This window comes from Stegastes partitus, unplaced genomic scaffold, assembly GCF_000690725.1.
Source record: "Stegastes partitus isolate 25-593 unplaced genomic scaffold, Stegastes_partitus-1.0.2 Scaffold1080, whole genome shotgun sequence".
Taxonomy (NCBI): Eukaryota; Metazoa; Chordata; class Actinopteri; family Pomacentridae; genus Stegastes; species Stegastes partitus.
In genome coordinates, this window is record NW_007578811.1 from 53139 (window position 1) to 69158 (window position 16020).

Below are 16020 nucleotides of genomic sequence, written 5' to 3' on the forward strand. Positions count from 1 at the left end.
AATGATGACCTGATGGCAGCTGTGTAGGAACGAGTGCCTGTGACGACTTTCTAACTCGACCGCCGGCTGTCGGCTGAACGACGGCACTTCGAGGCCGATAAAAGATGAACCGATGTGATTCTGGGCTGGAACCGTTGCCCGTCCGGACTCACCTCTTTGGGCATGTTTCTGGGGAAGAAGAAGTACGGCAGCGCGGTGATGAAGAGGAGGCAGGCGGCCATAAGGAAGCCGACCCACCAGGCTCCGACCCAGCGAAGGTCCTTGGAGTCCAGCTTGATCTGGTCTGGAGGCGAAACAGCAAACGGTCCGAGTTCAGAGCTTTTAATCCACAAGAAGAAACCACAGACTAGAAACCCAAAGCTGATTAATTTAAGCATCGTTTCTATAAAAGGCTGAACTAAAAGAAAGTTTTTATCTCTAATTTATTACGTTCTGTCTGACCTGCACAAGCAGAAACAGCTAATAACGAATATAAAACATTCATATCTGTAAATTCTCCTGTGAGACGTTTATTCTGTTGAACTCTTCAGTCATGCAGCTGCTTTCTAATCACCTCACTGGTTAATGTTTGTTCAAGCTGAGCAACTGAAACATTAATATGAAGGTTCAGGACCATCGTTTAACCTTAAATGCCTGCAGGATCAAACCGCCTCAGTGTTCTCACATGTTTACGACTTTAGAATCTACTTCCTGTTTCCTGTTCTTACATTGGAACAGCCAAATGTCGAATGTCAGAAGAACAGCAGCTGGTTCAGAGTTTCACCAACTGACCCTCATTTATCGTCCACAAAGCTGAGGTTCATTGTTCGGAAGTTCTCACCTCAGAACCACTGAATCTCCGAGTGGACTGACCAAGATCATGGCTCTGGGTTTGGACTGGATCTAGCCTTATGTTGAAGTGGTTAGGTAATGTTTTAGCCTGGTTCTGGACTGGTTCAGAAGGGTTTTAGACAAGTTTTGGACTGGTTCATTTAGCCTGGTTCTGGACTGGTTTAGAAGGGTTTTAGACAAGTTTTGGACTGGTTCTTTTAGCCGAGTTCTGGATGGTTTTAACTATATTTTGACTGGTTTTAGACTTTTAGGTTTAGTCTGGTTTTTGTTGGGTTAACTGTGTTTTGGACTGGTTGTTTTAGCCTGGTCCTGGACTGGTTTCGGGTCAGAGGCTTCCCTGATGCAAAGATTCCAAACATCTGAAAACACCGTCGTTGTTCTGATTGTTTGATTGTTTGGGATCCGAGTGAAGCTTCTGAGATCTTCGGACTCCACAGACGAACTCTGGATATGAAACCCGTGTGGAGAAACCAAACTCTGTTCATGCCAATAAAGTTTCACAACACTCAGGGCTGTTACTTAAACCAGCTGCTGCTTCACCTCACAACCCCTCAGCCGGATCTAGTCTGACCTCCGGGCAACTGAAGGTTCTGGAGGTCATCAGCAGAAACATCCTCCCAGTTTACTGCTCCAGTAAACAACACCTCTGCAGGGTTTACTGGTGTGACGACGTGTTGGAACACAGCACACCTGACATGACTCATCTAACAGCTTTCATTGGACGTCTGCCTGGATTTAAAGCTTCTTCACGGTCTCTGGTCTGAAGGAGTCGCTACGCTGAATACCAACCAGCCATGACGGCAGATTTGGCTCCAACCGATCAGGACTTGGCGCGCAAACCTGTAATTACTGAACATCGTAACGGACGACATGAACTTCTGCCTCAAAAACAACACGGCAGAGTTCCAGAACGACACCACACGTTGTTCTGCCTCCTTCATTACCCACAATGCAACAGCCAACGAGCTGGAATGTGGAACTTGTTCGTGTCCAACATTTATGCTGTTTTAGCTCCATCTTTGGTCTCTGGTTCTGGATGGTTTTGGCCTTGACTTAAACCGGGCCGGGATTAGATGCTTGAATCCAACATTTCCTCTTGATTAGCTCCAGTTTTCATCCTTGGTTTTGGACTGGTTTAGGGGTGTTTTTGAACTGGTTTGAGCCTCGTTTTAGTCTGGTTTTAGGGCGGCTGTGGCTCAGGTGGTAGAGCGGGTTGTCCTCTAATCGCTTTGGTTCGATCCCCTCCACAGTCGAGGTGTCCTTGGGCAAGACACTGAACCCGAACTTGCTCCCAATAGCAGGCAGCACCTTGCATGGCAGCGCTGTCGCCATTGGTGCATGAATGTGTGTGAACAGGTGAATGGGACACACACTGTAAAGCGCTTTGGACACCACTAAGGTAGAAGTATATATAATAAGTACAGACCATTTACCATTTAGATTTAGCTCTAGAATAGTTTGGGATTTGGTTTTGATTCTAAACTTGTTGTAGCTATTGGAATGGTTCTCCTCTCTTTCTGAACTGGTATTGAACTGGGTTTAGCTTGTTTTGGATTGGGTTTTGGGCTTGTTTGAGATAGCTTCAGCCTCGGTTAGACTTGGTTTTAGTCTTGATAAACAGAGTGTTTGAATCCGATACCTGCCTCTTTCAGCTACATTATTTTTATCCCTGATTTTGGACTGGTTTTGAGTTCTGTGACTGGTTTTAGACTGAACTAGTTGTTGTGGACTGGTTTAGGTGTGTTTTTAACTGGTTTCTTATTTCGGTCTGGTTTAAGCTTAGACTGGTTTTGGGTTTGGTTTTCGCCTAGTTTGGGACCTGCTGTATCAGACTGGTTTATACTGGGTTCAGCTGGGTTTTTATGGTCTGGTTTTGCGCTGGTTTTGGACTGACTAATAATTTCGTATTAATAATCGTACACAAGCTCCTCTTAACATCTGATGTTTTGTTACAAACTTTTTGGGAACTTTTGACCATTTTCAGTGTGAAAAGTTTTGAGTTTAATGCCGGTCAAGTGTTATTATGAACAGTTGACCTTAATTCTTTGAATGTGCAGATAAGCTCAGCCAATCAAACAAACAGCGGCTGTTTCATGAGTCAGTCGACACAATGAGGAACTAGTTCAGCAATAAAACGCTGGTTTATAGCCGAAGGACAAAGGAGCTGTGCGACAACATGATCCTTCAATCTCTGATGACAACGAGCTCATACAGCGGCGTCGGTGCATAAAACCACATCTGAAGCCTTAAAAACACACAACAATGTTCTTTACAGGTCAGAGTTCTCAGACTGCTCCCATAAAACTGAATGTGCACAAAAACTCCTGCACACATCAAATAAACACATAACCAACATCTACACCTCGGTTCCCACACACCTCCCCAACGTCATGAAGACGGGTTTCTGTCTGAACACGTCTGTCAAGAGCGAAACGCTTCATTAATCCTGAAGCTGTCAAACAACCAGCAGCGTCTCAACAAACGGCAAACTAGCAAAGTGCAGCTCGATTAAAAACAGTCTGGAGAAGAGAAAGCTGTTGGAAGGCAGAGAAAAATCCCAGCAAACGCAACCTTTGTCTTATTCTTGTCCAGAAATCCAACATGTACAGAAACGACTACGACTCCAAAACTATTGAAATGTGTCAGCAATAACCAAAACTTGTCCAAAATGACTCACAACTTGTTTAAATGATTTAAAAAAGAAAAAAAAAAAAAAAGGTCAAAATGACACAAAATTTGTTCACATGAGGAAAAATTAGCCCAAAATTACAAAAATGTTGCCAAAAGGACTCAAAACTTGTCAAAAATGACCAAGATTTTCTTCAAAATGACTTTAAATCTCCACAAAATGACTTCAAACTTTTCCAAAACTAAAAATGACTAAAACTGGTACAAAATCATTTTAAAGTTGTGTAGAACTACTCAAAAATGGTCCCGATTGACAAAGCGACTAAAAATGTGTGCGATAGGACTCCCTCTCCTTCTTCACAGGAGCTGAACTCACCAACAGCTGCTCAGAGTTCAGAGAGTTCCAGGGAATCCTCAGCAACCCCCAAAACTAACATCATCATAACCTCGTCCAAAATGACTCAACGTGTGTTCAAAATGACAAACACCACCTAAAACTGGTCTAACTCTACTTAAACTCGTCTAAACTACTTTAAACTTCTCCAAAACTACTTATAATTGGTCAAAAATGGCTAAACTTGTCCAAAAATGCCAAGAACTCCTCGAATATTGCTCACATCAGCCAAACGGTTTGAACCATAACTGTCCAACACATGCTTCAGTTTCTACCTGCTGAGGAGCCAGATGTTGATCTCCAACATGAAACTCGAGTGTTTACTTGCAGCTTTAACTCAGGTTTTAGTTCTTCAGTCCTGATGGATTCGTGGCCTCCTCACCTTTGGTTAGTTTGTCGAAGTCGACGTAGAATCGCAGCATGAAGGCGCCGGTGACGAAGCCGAAGGCCGGACCGATGGAGGTGACGGCCAGAAGGATGCCTGGAAGACAAACAGCTGAGTCACCTCACAGCATCTCAGTGGAACCAGAAACAACCACCAACACGGATTCTGCGTTCAACATGTTGCAGCTTCAGACAGCTTTGAACAAGTCTTCAGTAGTTCTGGGGACGTCTGAGTCGTCTCCGGTAGGTTTTTATCATGTAGTGGACTTTTTCTGACATGTTCTCGTGATGCTGAACAGATTTTAAGTTGTTCTGGACTATTGTCAAAAAGCTTTGAGCAGGTTTTGGGTGACTTTGGACGTGTTTTAAGTCCACAGGTGTTTAACCGACACTGGATGAAACAAAAACAAAACTAAACTCGATCTGATTCAGCCTCCCATCAGTGAGCCCCACCAACAAAAGCACAACTGGGCTGTTTTAGTGGTTCTAGACAAGTTTCATGTAATTTCGGGCAGGTTTTAAGACATTTTGGGCAATTTTTAAAAAATTCTGGACAACTTTTATATAATTCTGAGAATGTTTGAGTCACTGTGGACAAATTTAGACTCATTCTGCACAAATTTCCAGAAGTTAGGGATGAATTTTGACGACTTTTGGGGCGGTTTTTGAGTCAGTTTCATACAGTTTTTGGCAGGTTTTGAAAAATTTTGACATATTTTTGTAATATTGGACAAGTTTTGTCTCGTTGGACAAATGTTTAAGTTATTTTTGATAACTTTAAAATCTTATTTGACGGATTTCTAGTTGTTTCGGAAACATTTTGAGTCAACAATTTCTTGTAATTAAGCTCTGGACAAATTTTGCATCATTTGACAGTTTTCAGCTAGCTGTTGCCATATTGGACAACAATTTTTGTTCCTCTCTGCTCATCATCTGTAGAAAGATGTTCCACCATCAGCTGGATGTATCTCCAACAGCTGGTTCCTCTCTTCTCTGGTTCTGATCCATGCTGCATTTATTTATTGATCCAGTAGATTTTTATTTTACTTGCAGTCTAGTCTTGTGGTAAAAAAGTTGAATCTCATCTAAAGTAACATGAGTTTGTCCAAAATGACTCAAAATTTGTTTTAAGTGACTCCAAATTGTCTGAAATAAACAAACAACTCACTACGACCACTTGGGACTAGTTCAACATGAATCCAAATTAGTTTAGAAAGACAACTTTAAGTCGTGTTGGACGAGTTTACACCAGTTTCGAGTCCACTGGTTCTGAGCCGTGCTGCATTTATCCATCAATCCGGTCAGTTGGGTTTCCTCTCCGTCTCTCTGGTTCGTAATGATGTTAATGTGAAATACAGCCGCTGAAAGGAACCCGAGATTCTTTAATTTAGCTTGAACATGCTGCACTTCAAGCTGCTCACGGGTTCGTTTTATCTCGGCTGTGTGTCGACTGATAAACCGATCACTGCGGCTGCACGTCGGCATGAACGGTATTTGTCAGGCAGCAGACGGTCAACATTCACACCTCGGGTTCAGCGGGTTCTGCTGCAGACGGCTTCACTCTGCAAAGCCTCGCAGAAACAAGTCGGACAGAAAACGGATCAGATTCGTTGTTCAGATCTGATCGACTGATTATCGCAGCGTATTAGGTAACAAACCTGTTCATAGCGTCAACAAGGAAACTCTGAGTCTGAACCTGATCCACAGGTCACGTTATGTCATTTAGAATCAATCACCAAGAGACACGATTCATCAGCCAGAAACGGCAAAAACACAAGAAAAAAACTGTTGAATCTGAGCTACAAGCTGTGATATTTCATTAAAACCACTTTATTCTACACGCCTCGTTTCCGTTAAACAGATTCTGTAAAAAAAAAAAAATCTAAAACTTCTGAGTTCTTCAGCACGACGGACTGAACTCATAGTTTTCAGGTTTGCATTTGAAAGGATGTTAAATTCTTATGCTCATGTGTGACAAGCTGTTGGGAAAACTCTCAAACCTGAGCCTAAAGTTTATTCCCTATCTTTTATATTTATATATATACATATATCTTTTCTATGTACCCCCATTCAGAAGCCCATTTTCATTTTCTGTTTGCACTATTTCTTATATTTATCTGTACATTTTTTTCTGTCTCGTATGTGTGTATCTCTGTGTTTAATGCTGCTATCAACAACGTGAATTTCTCCACTGTGAGATAAATAAAGGCTTATCTTATCTTATCCTATCTTAAAATAAACGCAGCAAACAGAGAACAGAGGAGCCGGTTGTTGGAGATACATCCAGCTGGTGGAGGAACATCTTTCTACATCTGATGGTGGAACATGGAAAAAATTCAAAATATTCAACTTCTGTTGTCCAGTTTGACAAATCTTGTCCAAAATGTCGAACAGCGAGTTGAAAACTACCTGAAATTTGTCCAAAGCTACTTTAAACTTGTATGAAATGACAAGAAGTTTTTAAAACGACTCAAAATGTCTCCAAAACTACTAGAAATCTGTCAGATAAGATTTAAAAGTTGTTGAAAATAACTTAAAAATATGCCCAAAATAACCAGAACTTGTCCATTAGATGAAAAAATGCTCCCAAACTAGCAAAAATGTGCCCAAAATGACTCCAAATTCTGACAAAACTTGGTCAAAAAACAAACGCTTGTTCCAAAATGAAAAAAGAAAAATTGTCTTTAACAACATTAAACTGGTCTGAATTTAGTACATTTGTCCAAAACTACCTGAAATGTCTCCAGATTTACTCAAAGTTGGTTTGAAATGAAAAACGCTCGTTCATTACGACTTGAAACCTGTTAAAAAATGACAAGAACTGAGGAATTCTGGTCAAAATGACCCAAAGACAGAAGCGTGGTACCGAGATAGAGCGGCGAGTTCCTCCGGCTGGCGTGGTCGTCGATGTACGAGATGCCGAACGGCTGGATGGGAACCGAGGCCACGCCCAGCAGCAGCTGAGCCAGCAGCAGCAGAGGATACACCACCTGCTGGGCGGAGCTCTGCTGCGCCAGGCAGCTCTGATTGGACGATGGGGCGGCCGGGCCGCTCTCTGATTGGCAGAGAACGGAGGCTGAAGGGAAACAAGTTCATGTTAATGCAGAACTTACAGATTCTTTATGTGGACATGGTTTAGTTTTGTAGTTTGTTTTAACCCTTATTTTCCTGCGATTTTACTAAATATTATCTTTAAATCAACCTGACAAGAACCGTTATTGTTCTACGAGTCTCACTGTTGACATGGTCGCCGTAGTGATATTTCCCGCTCAGGAAGTGAGGCGTCGCCATCAGCAGCGAGGCCACGCCCGCCAGCAGAGCCCCGCCCCCGATGAAGCGCGGCCGGTGGACTCGGCTGCCGAAGAAACTGACGAAGACGATGAGGACGGTGTTCCCCACCTGGACACACAAAACAACATCCACCACGGCGTCACGCTTTTATTTTGAAAGGACAGAGAGTTGATCGACCGTTATAATAGATTAGTAACACGTCAGCGGTGAGAAACTCAGATTCTGGCTTCACGGGGAAACACAGAAGCAGCTATGATGTGTTTTGGAGACATGAACACCAAGATTGGAGGATTTTTTAAAACATTTTTAGGCAAATTCTCAGTTTTTCTGGTCAAATTTCAGGCCATGCTGGACGAGTTTAAGTACTTCTGGACATATTTCATATCGTTTTTGGACCTCTGACCTCGTTGAAGGCGGCCAGCAGGCCGGACTTCTGGCTGGACAGACCATAACGTCTCTCGATGGTGGAGATGGAGCTCTTCATGTAGCCCGAAACCAGGAGCTGAGACAACTGCAGCAAGCAGTGGCAGAACACAAAGAACTGAGGAGGAGGAGGAGAAGGAAGAGGAGGAGGAGGAGGAGGAGGAGGGAACGACAACAACAACAAACAGGAAGAAGAAGAAGAAGAAGAGATGCAGAGTTCAAGTTTTACTTCACAGATTGAATCTCGACGTGCTAATGAATAAAAAAAGCAGAAAAATGAAGACGAACCTTGATGCTGTTGAAGGGACGCCGAGGCCGAACAGGATCAGTGACTCCCATCGTTTACCTGATCACACCTGTAAACACCCGATCACACCTGTAAACACCTGGACACACCTGGACACACCTGGACGCCTGGAAACACACAGCAGAGTGAGTTTACAGTCACTGATTCACTGCAGCTTTCTAGAATCTCTGAACACAATGAAGCTGTTGACACAAAGATGGAGGCCGATAAGCTGAAAGGAAGCCAGGAACCAAAACAACATTCCAGAGGCGACAAAAAAAACTCAGCAAAAATAACAACAACACGACAAAAAACATTTAAAAAAACCTACAAAAAACATTTTAAAAATAAACAAAAAACAACAAAAACATAAAAACAACAAAAACAAAACAAAAAACTACAAAAAACAAAACAAACAAAAAATAGTAAAAAAAAACAAAAACCAACAAAAAATAGAAAAAAAAAAAAAAACACCGCAACCACCAATAAAAAAAACAAAACACAACATAAAACCAAGAAAAACGGACAAAAAAACCCCAAAGCCAACAAACAAACAAAAAACACGTCTGTTTTTCAGCTTTTAACTGTTCTTAGAACAATTTACATTTATTTATTTTTTTACTGTTTAGTTAAATTAGAAATAATAACTTGTAAAAAAAAAAAAAAAAAAAATCACAGAAATCAACAAACAAACAAAAAAGAAGTTGAAATTGAAAATAATATGAAATAAAATTGTATTTTTTTCTGTATTTAAATCAGCTTTAAAAAAGCATTTTACAAATGCTTGGTGTTATTTTAAAGGGAAAAAAGCTTTAACTGTGACTTTATAAATAAAATAACTAATAAAATTACAGATTAAAAAATTTTAATTAATAAGTCGACAGATACAAAACAAACAAACAAACAAACAAACAAACAAACAAACAAACAAAATAAAATCAGCCAAAACTGAACAAAATGTTATTCATTAAAAATATCAATATATACCCTCAGGGAAGAGGATCGGGGTCGGGGTCGGGTGCTATGCCCACCAGGTGGTAGGCAGGAGCGGGCGTCCTGGTGTACCGCCCCCTGGTGGTGTAGACCAGCTCTGGGGATGTGGAATGTCACCTCACTGGCGGGGAAGGAGCCTGAGCTGGTGCAGGAGGTGGAGCGTTACCGGCTAGATATAGTCGGGCTCACCTCCACGCACAGCAAGGGCTCCGGAACCAAACTCCTGGAGAGGGGTTGGACTCTCTCCTTTTCTGGAGTTGCCCACTGTGAGAGGCGCCAGGCGGGCGTGGGGATACTCACAAGCCCCCAGAGAATGAGAGGCTCGCCTCTCTGAAACTCTGTGTTGCAGATGGGAAAACTCTGACTGCCATTAGTGCTTATGCACTAACCGGCCTTCTAGGAGTGGCTGGGCAGTGTCCTGGAAGGGGTGCGGCCTGGGGACTCCATAGTTCTCCTGGGGGACTTCAATGCTCACGTGGGCAATGACGGTGAAACCTGGAGGGGCGTGATTGGGAGGAACGGCCTGCCCGATCCCAACGTGAGCGGTGCTCTGTTATTGGACTTCTGTGCTAGCCACGGATTGGCCATAACAAACACCACGTTCAAACATTAGGTTGCTTGTAAGTGTACTTGGTACCAGAGAACCTTAGGCCAAAGGTCGATGATCGACTTCGTAGTCGTATCATCAGATGTTTTGGACACTCGGGTGAAGAGAGGAGCAGAGCTGTCAACTGATCACCACCTGGTGGTGAGTTGGATCCAATGTCAGGGAAGGCTGCCGGACAGACCTGGTAAACCCAAACATGTAGTGAGGGTGAACTGGGAACGTCTGTTGGAGGCCCCTGTCCATGGGGTTTTCAATTCCCACCTCCAGAAGTTTCTCCTGCATCGCGGGGGAGGTTGGGGACATGGAATCAGAGTGGGCCATGTTCAAAGCCTCTATTGCAGAAGTGGCTGTTAGAAGCTGTGGCCAGAAGGTCACTGGTGCCTGTTGTGGTGGTCGGTCAAAAGGGCTGCAGCTGCAGTGATCGTGGAAGCTAAAACTCTAGTGTGGGAGGAGTTCGGTGAGGCTATGGAGAAGGACTTTTGGTTGAAGAAGGTCTGGCAAACCGTCCGACGCCTCAGAAAGGGGAGGCAGAGATTCGTCCAGACTGCGTACAGCCGGGGAGGAGAACTGCTGACCCAGACTGGGGATCTGGTCGAGCAGTGGAAGGAGCCCTTCGAGGAACTCCTGATCCCGGTAAACACGTCCTATGCTGAAGGGGCAGAGCCTGAGGACTCTGGGATTTCTGCGTCCATATTCATGGTAAAGGTCGTTGAGGTAGTTGAGAAGCTCCTCGGTGGCAAAGCGCCAGGTGTGGACGAGATTCGCCCTGAGATGCTGAAGGCTCTGGACATTGTTGGACTGTCATGGCTGACACGTCTCTTTAATGTCGCGTAGGCATCAGGTACAGTGCCTGTGGAGTGGCAGACCGGGGTGGTGGTTCCCATTGTCAAAACAGGGGACCGGAGAGTGTGTCCCAGTTACTGGGGCATCACACTTCTCAACCTCCCCAGGTAAGTTTACTCTAGGGTGCTGAAGAGAAGGCTCCGAACAGTGGACCAGCATTTTACCCTTGCGGAGCTGCTGAGGGGGGCATGGGAATTCGACCTGCCAGTCCACATGTGCTTTGTGGATCTGAAGAAGGCCTATGACCGTGTCCCCCAAGGGGCTCTGCGGGGGGTACTGAGGGAGTATGGGGTACCAGGCTCGCTGCTATGAGCCATACGGTCCCTTTACAACCAAAGTGCGAGCTGTGTCCGCATTCTCGGCAATAAGTCAGACATGTTCCCAGTGGGTGTCTGCTTTTTGCAGATGACGTGGTACTGTTGGTTTCATCAGACCATGACTTCAGCATGCACTGGAGCAGTTTGCAGCCGAGTGTGAAGCGGCTGGGATGTGGATCAGTACCTCCAAGTCTGAGACCATGGTCTTCTGTTGGAAACTGGTGGATTGCCACCTCTGGGGAGGGGAAGTTACTTCCTGAAGCAAGGGAGTAAAAGTATCTCGGGATCTTGCTCACAAGTGACGGGAAAATGGAGCGCGAGATGGACAGGCGGCTCGGTGCCGCGTCAGCAATAATGTACCGGACCGCCGTGGTGAAGAGGGAGATGAGCCGCAAGGCGAGGCTCTCGATTTACCGGTCAATCTACATCCCAACCCTCACCTATGGTCACGAGCTTTGGGTCATGACCGAAAGAACGAGATCGCGGATACAAATGGTCGAAATGAGCTTCCTCCACAGGGTGGCTGGGCTCAAGCCTTAGAGATAGGGTGAGGAGCTCAGACATCCGGAGGGAGCTCGGAGTAGAGCCGCTGCTCCGTCACGTTGAAAGGAGCCATTTGAGGTGGTTTGGACATCTGATTCGGATGCCTCTGGAGAGGCAGCCTCTGGAGGTCTTCCGAACACGTCCACATGAAAGGAGACCCCGGGCCAGACCCAGAACCCGCTGGAGGGATTATATCTCTTGGTTGGCCTGGGAATGCCTCGGGATCCCCCAGGAAGTGCTGGAAAGCGTTGCCAGGGGGAGGGAAGTCTGGAATGACCTGCTCCACCTGCTGCCCCCGCGACCCGACCCCGGATAAGCAGAAGATGATGGATGGATGGACTTTACAGATATTTGCTGTTGTTTTCATAGTTTTTGAATTCTACAGTATTCTGTCTTTTAACACATTTCTTCTGTCACTGTTTATTCATGGATTTGTTTTTTGTTTTTTTTAAAAAAAACAATAAACTCATTTAATTCAGTTTTTTACCTGAAATAAAAGCAGTTGCAGCTTCTAAACTGGGACTGAAACTTATTACAGCATCAAAATGACTCGATCTCAGTCTTAAGTTTTATATTTTAAACATTACAAATCCTGTAATTTAGAGCCTAAATACAAGACATGTAAACAAGCATCAGCTCATCAGGAGGGAATCTGGAAAAACGCCTGAAGCAGACAAAACAATCTGATGTGAAGGAACATTTTCTAACCGATGAAATCAGCAGGAAGTTCGTCCTGATGCTGTTCACTGTTAAAGGCAAACAGCACGTCGCACTGACAACCGATGACAGGACGCTTCATCGATCAGAAACCAATCGATCGGTGACAGAAACTTTGTGCGACAGAAGAACTTCAACGATCTGAAATTGGTTTAAAACACAAAAAGAAAACGTAGCCAGTGGAGGAATTTCTCCTCCTTTGATTGAACGGAGTCGTCCGATGAGGAGTCGGGATCATTGATCGATGAAAAGCTTTTGATCTGTTTTGCTGTTTTAGTGTTTGTTTGTGTCTCATGTCTCTGTTTTACGTCAGTGCTATGATTTTGCTGCCTCGGTCAGATCTGCAGGACGTCCTGGTTCAGTCACAGGTAAATAAAATCATAAAAGAAACGACGACGCTGCAAAAAAACAAGCAAAAAAAAAAAAAGGTTCTGTTAAAGTAATCTGATGATTTGGCAGAAAAAAGTCTTTTAGCTGATTTAAAAATTGCAAAACTATTTAGTTTATTTTGTCAAACACTGTAAAAAACAACAACAACAAGTTAACATTCAAATTATTACTTTTTGTGATTTTATTCTATTTTATCTGCAATTTAACAAAATCATGAAAATCTGTCAAATAAGTTGTTTTCTAGTCTTTCATATGCATTTTGTTCCTTTTCAATAAAAAACAGATATCTGCAAAGATTTATTATTTTTGTTTTTTTGCTGATTAAAATTCTGTAAAATTCTGTAAAAGAGCAAATTATTATCTTTTGAAATACTGTAAAATATTAGATTTTTATTAATGATTATTTTTAATTTAACAAAACTGTAAAATTAAACCTCCAGAGAACTGCTGTAAAACGTTTAAGTTAAAAGTTATTTTAACTTTTTAAAAAAAGTTATTTAATCTGAAGTTAATAGTTTTATCTAATAAATGAACCTGAAAATGTTGAGACGAGAAATTACAATAAATTTATGAAGAAATAAAGAATCAGAACCAAAAACTGAATTTTTTTCTAATTCTTATTTTATATTTAAATGCATGGAACAGTCTCTTTTGGGAATTGTTCAAAAATTTTCAAAGGTAGAAAAATCTGTCAAATAAAAGAGAAAAATTCTATAAAATTACAGATTTTATTTTATTTTTTAAAAACTTTTTTTTCAAAAACCAAAAACTGTCACAAATAAACAAATTCACTCAGATTAAATTCATTTTTTAAAAAGCATAAAATCCCAGTTTTGATGCACAATAAATAAGAAAAATGAACAACAATCAGATGTTTTTTTTTTAAAAACTAAACTTATTTATGAATTAAAAGTTTGATGCTTCAGAATGAAACCGTTTCTGCTGAGCAGCTTTTTCTCATGAAATCTTTCTGCACGTTTGTGAAGCTTAAAGTTTCCGTCTGGACGTTTAACAGCAGCGCCGGAACAAAAACATCTGATTTTAATTCAGCTCCTCGGCTGTGAGTGAATCATGTGAGCTGAAGACGGCATGCAAACGTAAAGCTGGACATTGTTCTGCTGACTGAGACTCACTGTGAAGCAGCAGCAGCAGCAGATCCTCGGACTTCCTTCGTCGTGTTTCAGGAAAAAGCAAACAGCTGCAGCCGAACCTGGAGCACGACAACATGAGAGCCCCGAGGGAGGAAGAGGAGGAAGAGGAAGGCCGAGGAGGAGGAGGAGGAGGAGGAAGCTGGAATTTGAACCCTGAAGAGAGAAAAGGGAGGAAACCTCAGAGCGACACACAACAATAAGAAAACTGGTTCAGCTGCTGGAGAAAAGGGTTAAAGAGGATTTAAGGATTTATGTCCAACAGCTGCATTCAGACCAGCTCCAAAAACACACAAAGAGACACAAAATAACCACAAAGAGACACAAGACGAAGCCAGACACATGTAGAACGTCTACAAAACACACAAAACTACCACGAAGAGGCAAAAAATCACACAAAAGACACACACACCCAGAATTACCACCAACAGGCCTGAAGAGGCTGTGAACAGAGACACACAACACGACACTAAAACAACCACAAAGAGACACAAGATGATGCAAAACGACCACAAAGACAGAAAAATATCCATAAACAGCCAAACCAGTGAATCTTCTTTATCATTTATTATTTTACACATTTAGTTAAATGACACATAAAATCTGGTAAAGTCACACAGAACGTTTGTCCGTCTACACAGAATCATAATTATTATTATTATTATTACAGTGAAGCCAGTTTCCCTCCACGAGGCTCTCAACACTTTTATTTTTAATCATAATAACGACGGTGATTGATTTAACTTTGATCAGTTATTGGTAAAATCCCTATCAGACGGAAACACAGAGACACGTGACAATTTATTGATCAATGTGATCGAGTGTTGACGGGACGCTGGCGTCATGTGACCAGCAGGCGGCGCCAAACCGGAGCCTTCAGCTTCACCGCAGGACTCCTGGGCCTCTCTGGTCCACGTCAGAGGGAAGTACTGCAGGTTTCTTTCTGTATTTATCAAACAGCTGAAGTTACTCCACAGGTTTGACTCAATTCAGACTCGTTCTGAGATGATTGTGAGAACTTTCAGCCCTTCGAGACACATTTCAAACAAGGTTCTCATCCGTCTGGACAGTTTTTGTTCATCTCAGACTGATTCTCAGTTTGTTTTAAAAACAGTTTCAAGCATGTTGAGCAGATTTTGGCTCATTTTCAATGATTTTAAATAAATTTCAATCATTCTGGTCAAATTTTTGTCATTTTTAGACTAATTAGGAGCAAATCTGAACAAACTGAGTCATTGTCGGGACGTATTGATCGCTGTGGACTCATTTAGTCCAGAACCAGGCCACAGTGGAGCAGCGTTAGCGCCGTGAACCGAAAGGTTTTTATTTTACCTTCTACTGCAGATATGTTGTCTCCTGCAGATGCTGAACTGTTTCCTGTCTCAGACTCTTTGGTTTTGGTTTTTGGTCTCTTTGTGGTTGTTTTGTTCAGACAGCTTCTGTTTTGTCTCCTTGTTGCTGTTTGTTGTGTTGTTTGTCTTTTATTTGTGGTCTTTTCATCTCGTCTTTGTCATTTTGTTTCTCGTTTTGGTTGTTTTTTGTCCAGTTTTGTGTCTCTGTGCTCAGTTTGTTTTTGATGTTTTTATGTCGCTTCGTGCCTCTTCGGGTCGTTTTAACAGAATCTGGTTGTTCGTTGTGTGACGTCGTAGAATGAAGAGATTCTGATGAAATATTGTGACTTGAAGCTCAGACCTGATTCTTCTTCCTGCAGGAACCAGACGAGGAACAAATGAATGAAGTGACTTTGAATCAGTGAACCACACAGACGACCAGAGTGAGTCTTTGTGTTTCGATTCACCACAACGGAAAACAAATCAAACTCTGCTGCTTCTGCTGAACTTCCCCCGACATGAAGCCCAGCTGCAGGTTCGAGCTCCTCACCACGTCTGGGCTCCAGATGTTCTGGTTGTGTGTTCAAACTGTGCGTCTGGAGTTTAACACGTCGTCTGTCGCTCATTTGTTCAAACACATAAACGCACAAAATGAGCAGGAAGTGACACAACCTGACTGACAACAAGCTGCAACGTGACCACAAAGACAAAATGAGCTCAAGAAGACGTGAAGCGACGTCAAAGACAAACGAGAACAAAATGATGTTAAAGACACACAAAGTGGACAAAACGACACAAAATGAAACGAAGAGATCCAAAAGTACGACAGAGACAGAAAACGAACACGAGGTGACCCCAAGAGTACCACAAAATGACTCCTGCTGCACACAAAAC

General features: G+C 42.7%; 1 protein-coding gene across 1 annotated transcript in view; it reads right to left on the reverse strand.

Annotated features, from left to right (window-relative positions):
- Nucleotides 1-13869, reverse strand: part of slco2b1 (solute carrier organic anion transporter family, member 2B1) — a 24501-nt gene extending 10632 nt beyond the window's left edge. Inside the window, exons 1-8 of the mRNA XM_008295854.1 lie at nucleotides 13781-13869; nucleotides 8338-8365; nucleotides 8240-8307; nucleotides 7932-8069; nucleotides 7474-7636; nucleotides 7104-7313; nucleotides 4236-4334; nucleotides 153-283 (exon numbers count right to left, since the gene is read on the reverse strand). Coding sequence (XP_008294076.1) covers nucleotides 153-283; nucleotides 4236-4334; nucleotides 7104-7313; nucleotides 7474-7636; nucleotides 7932-8069; nucleotides 8240-8290 — 792 coding nt within the window. The 5' untranslated portion in view covers nucleotides 8291-8307; nucleotides 8338-8365; nucleotides 13781-13869. The remainder of the gene's footprint in view (nucleotides 1-152; nucleotides 284-4235; nucleotides 4335-7103; nucleotides 7314-7473; nucleotides 7637-7931; nucleotides 8070-8239; nucleotides 8308-8337; nucleotides 8366-13780) is intronic.
- Nucleotides 13870-16020: the final 2151 nt, after the last annotated feature.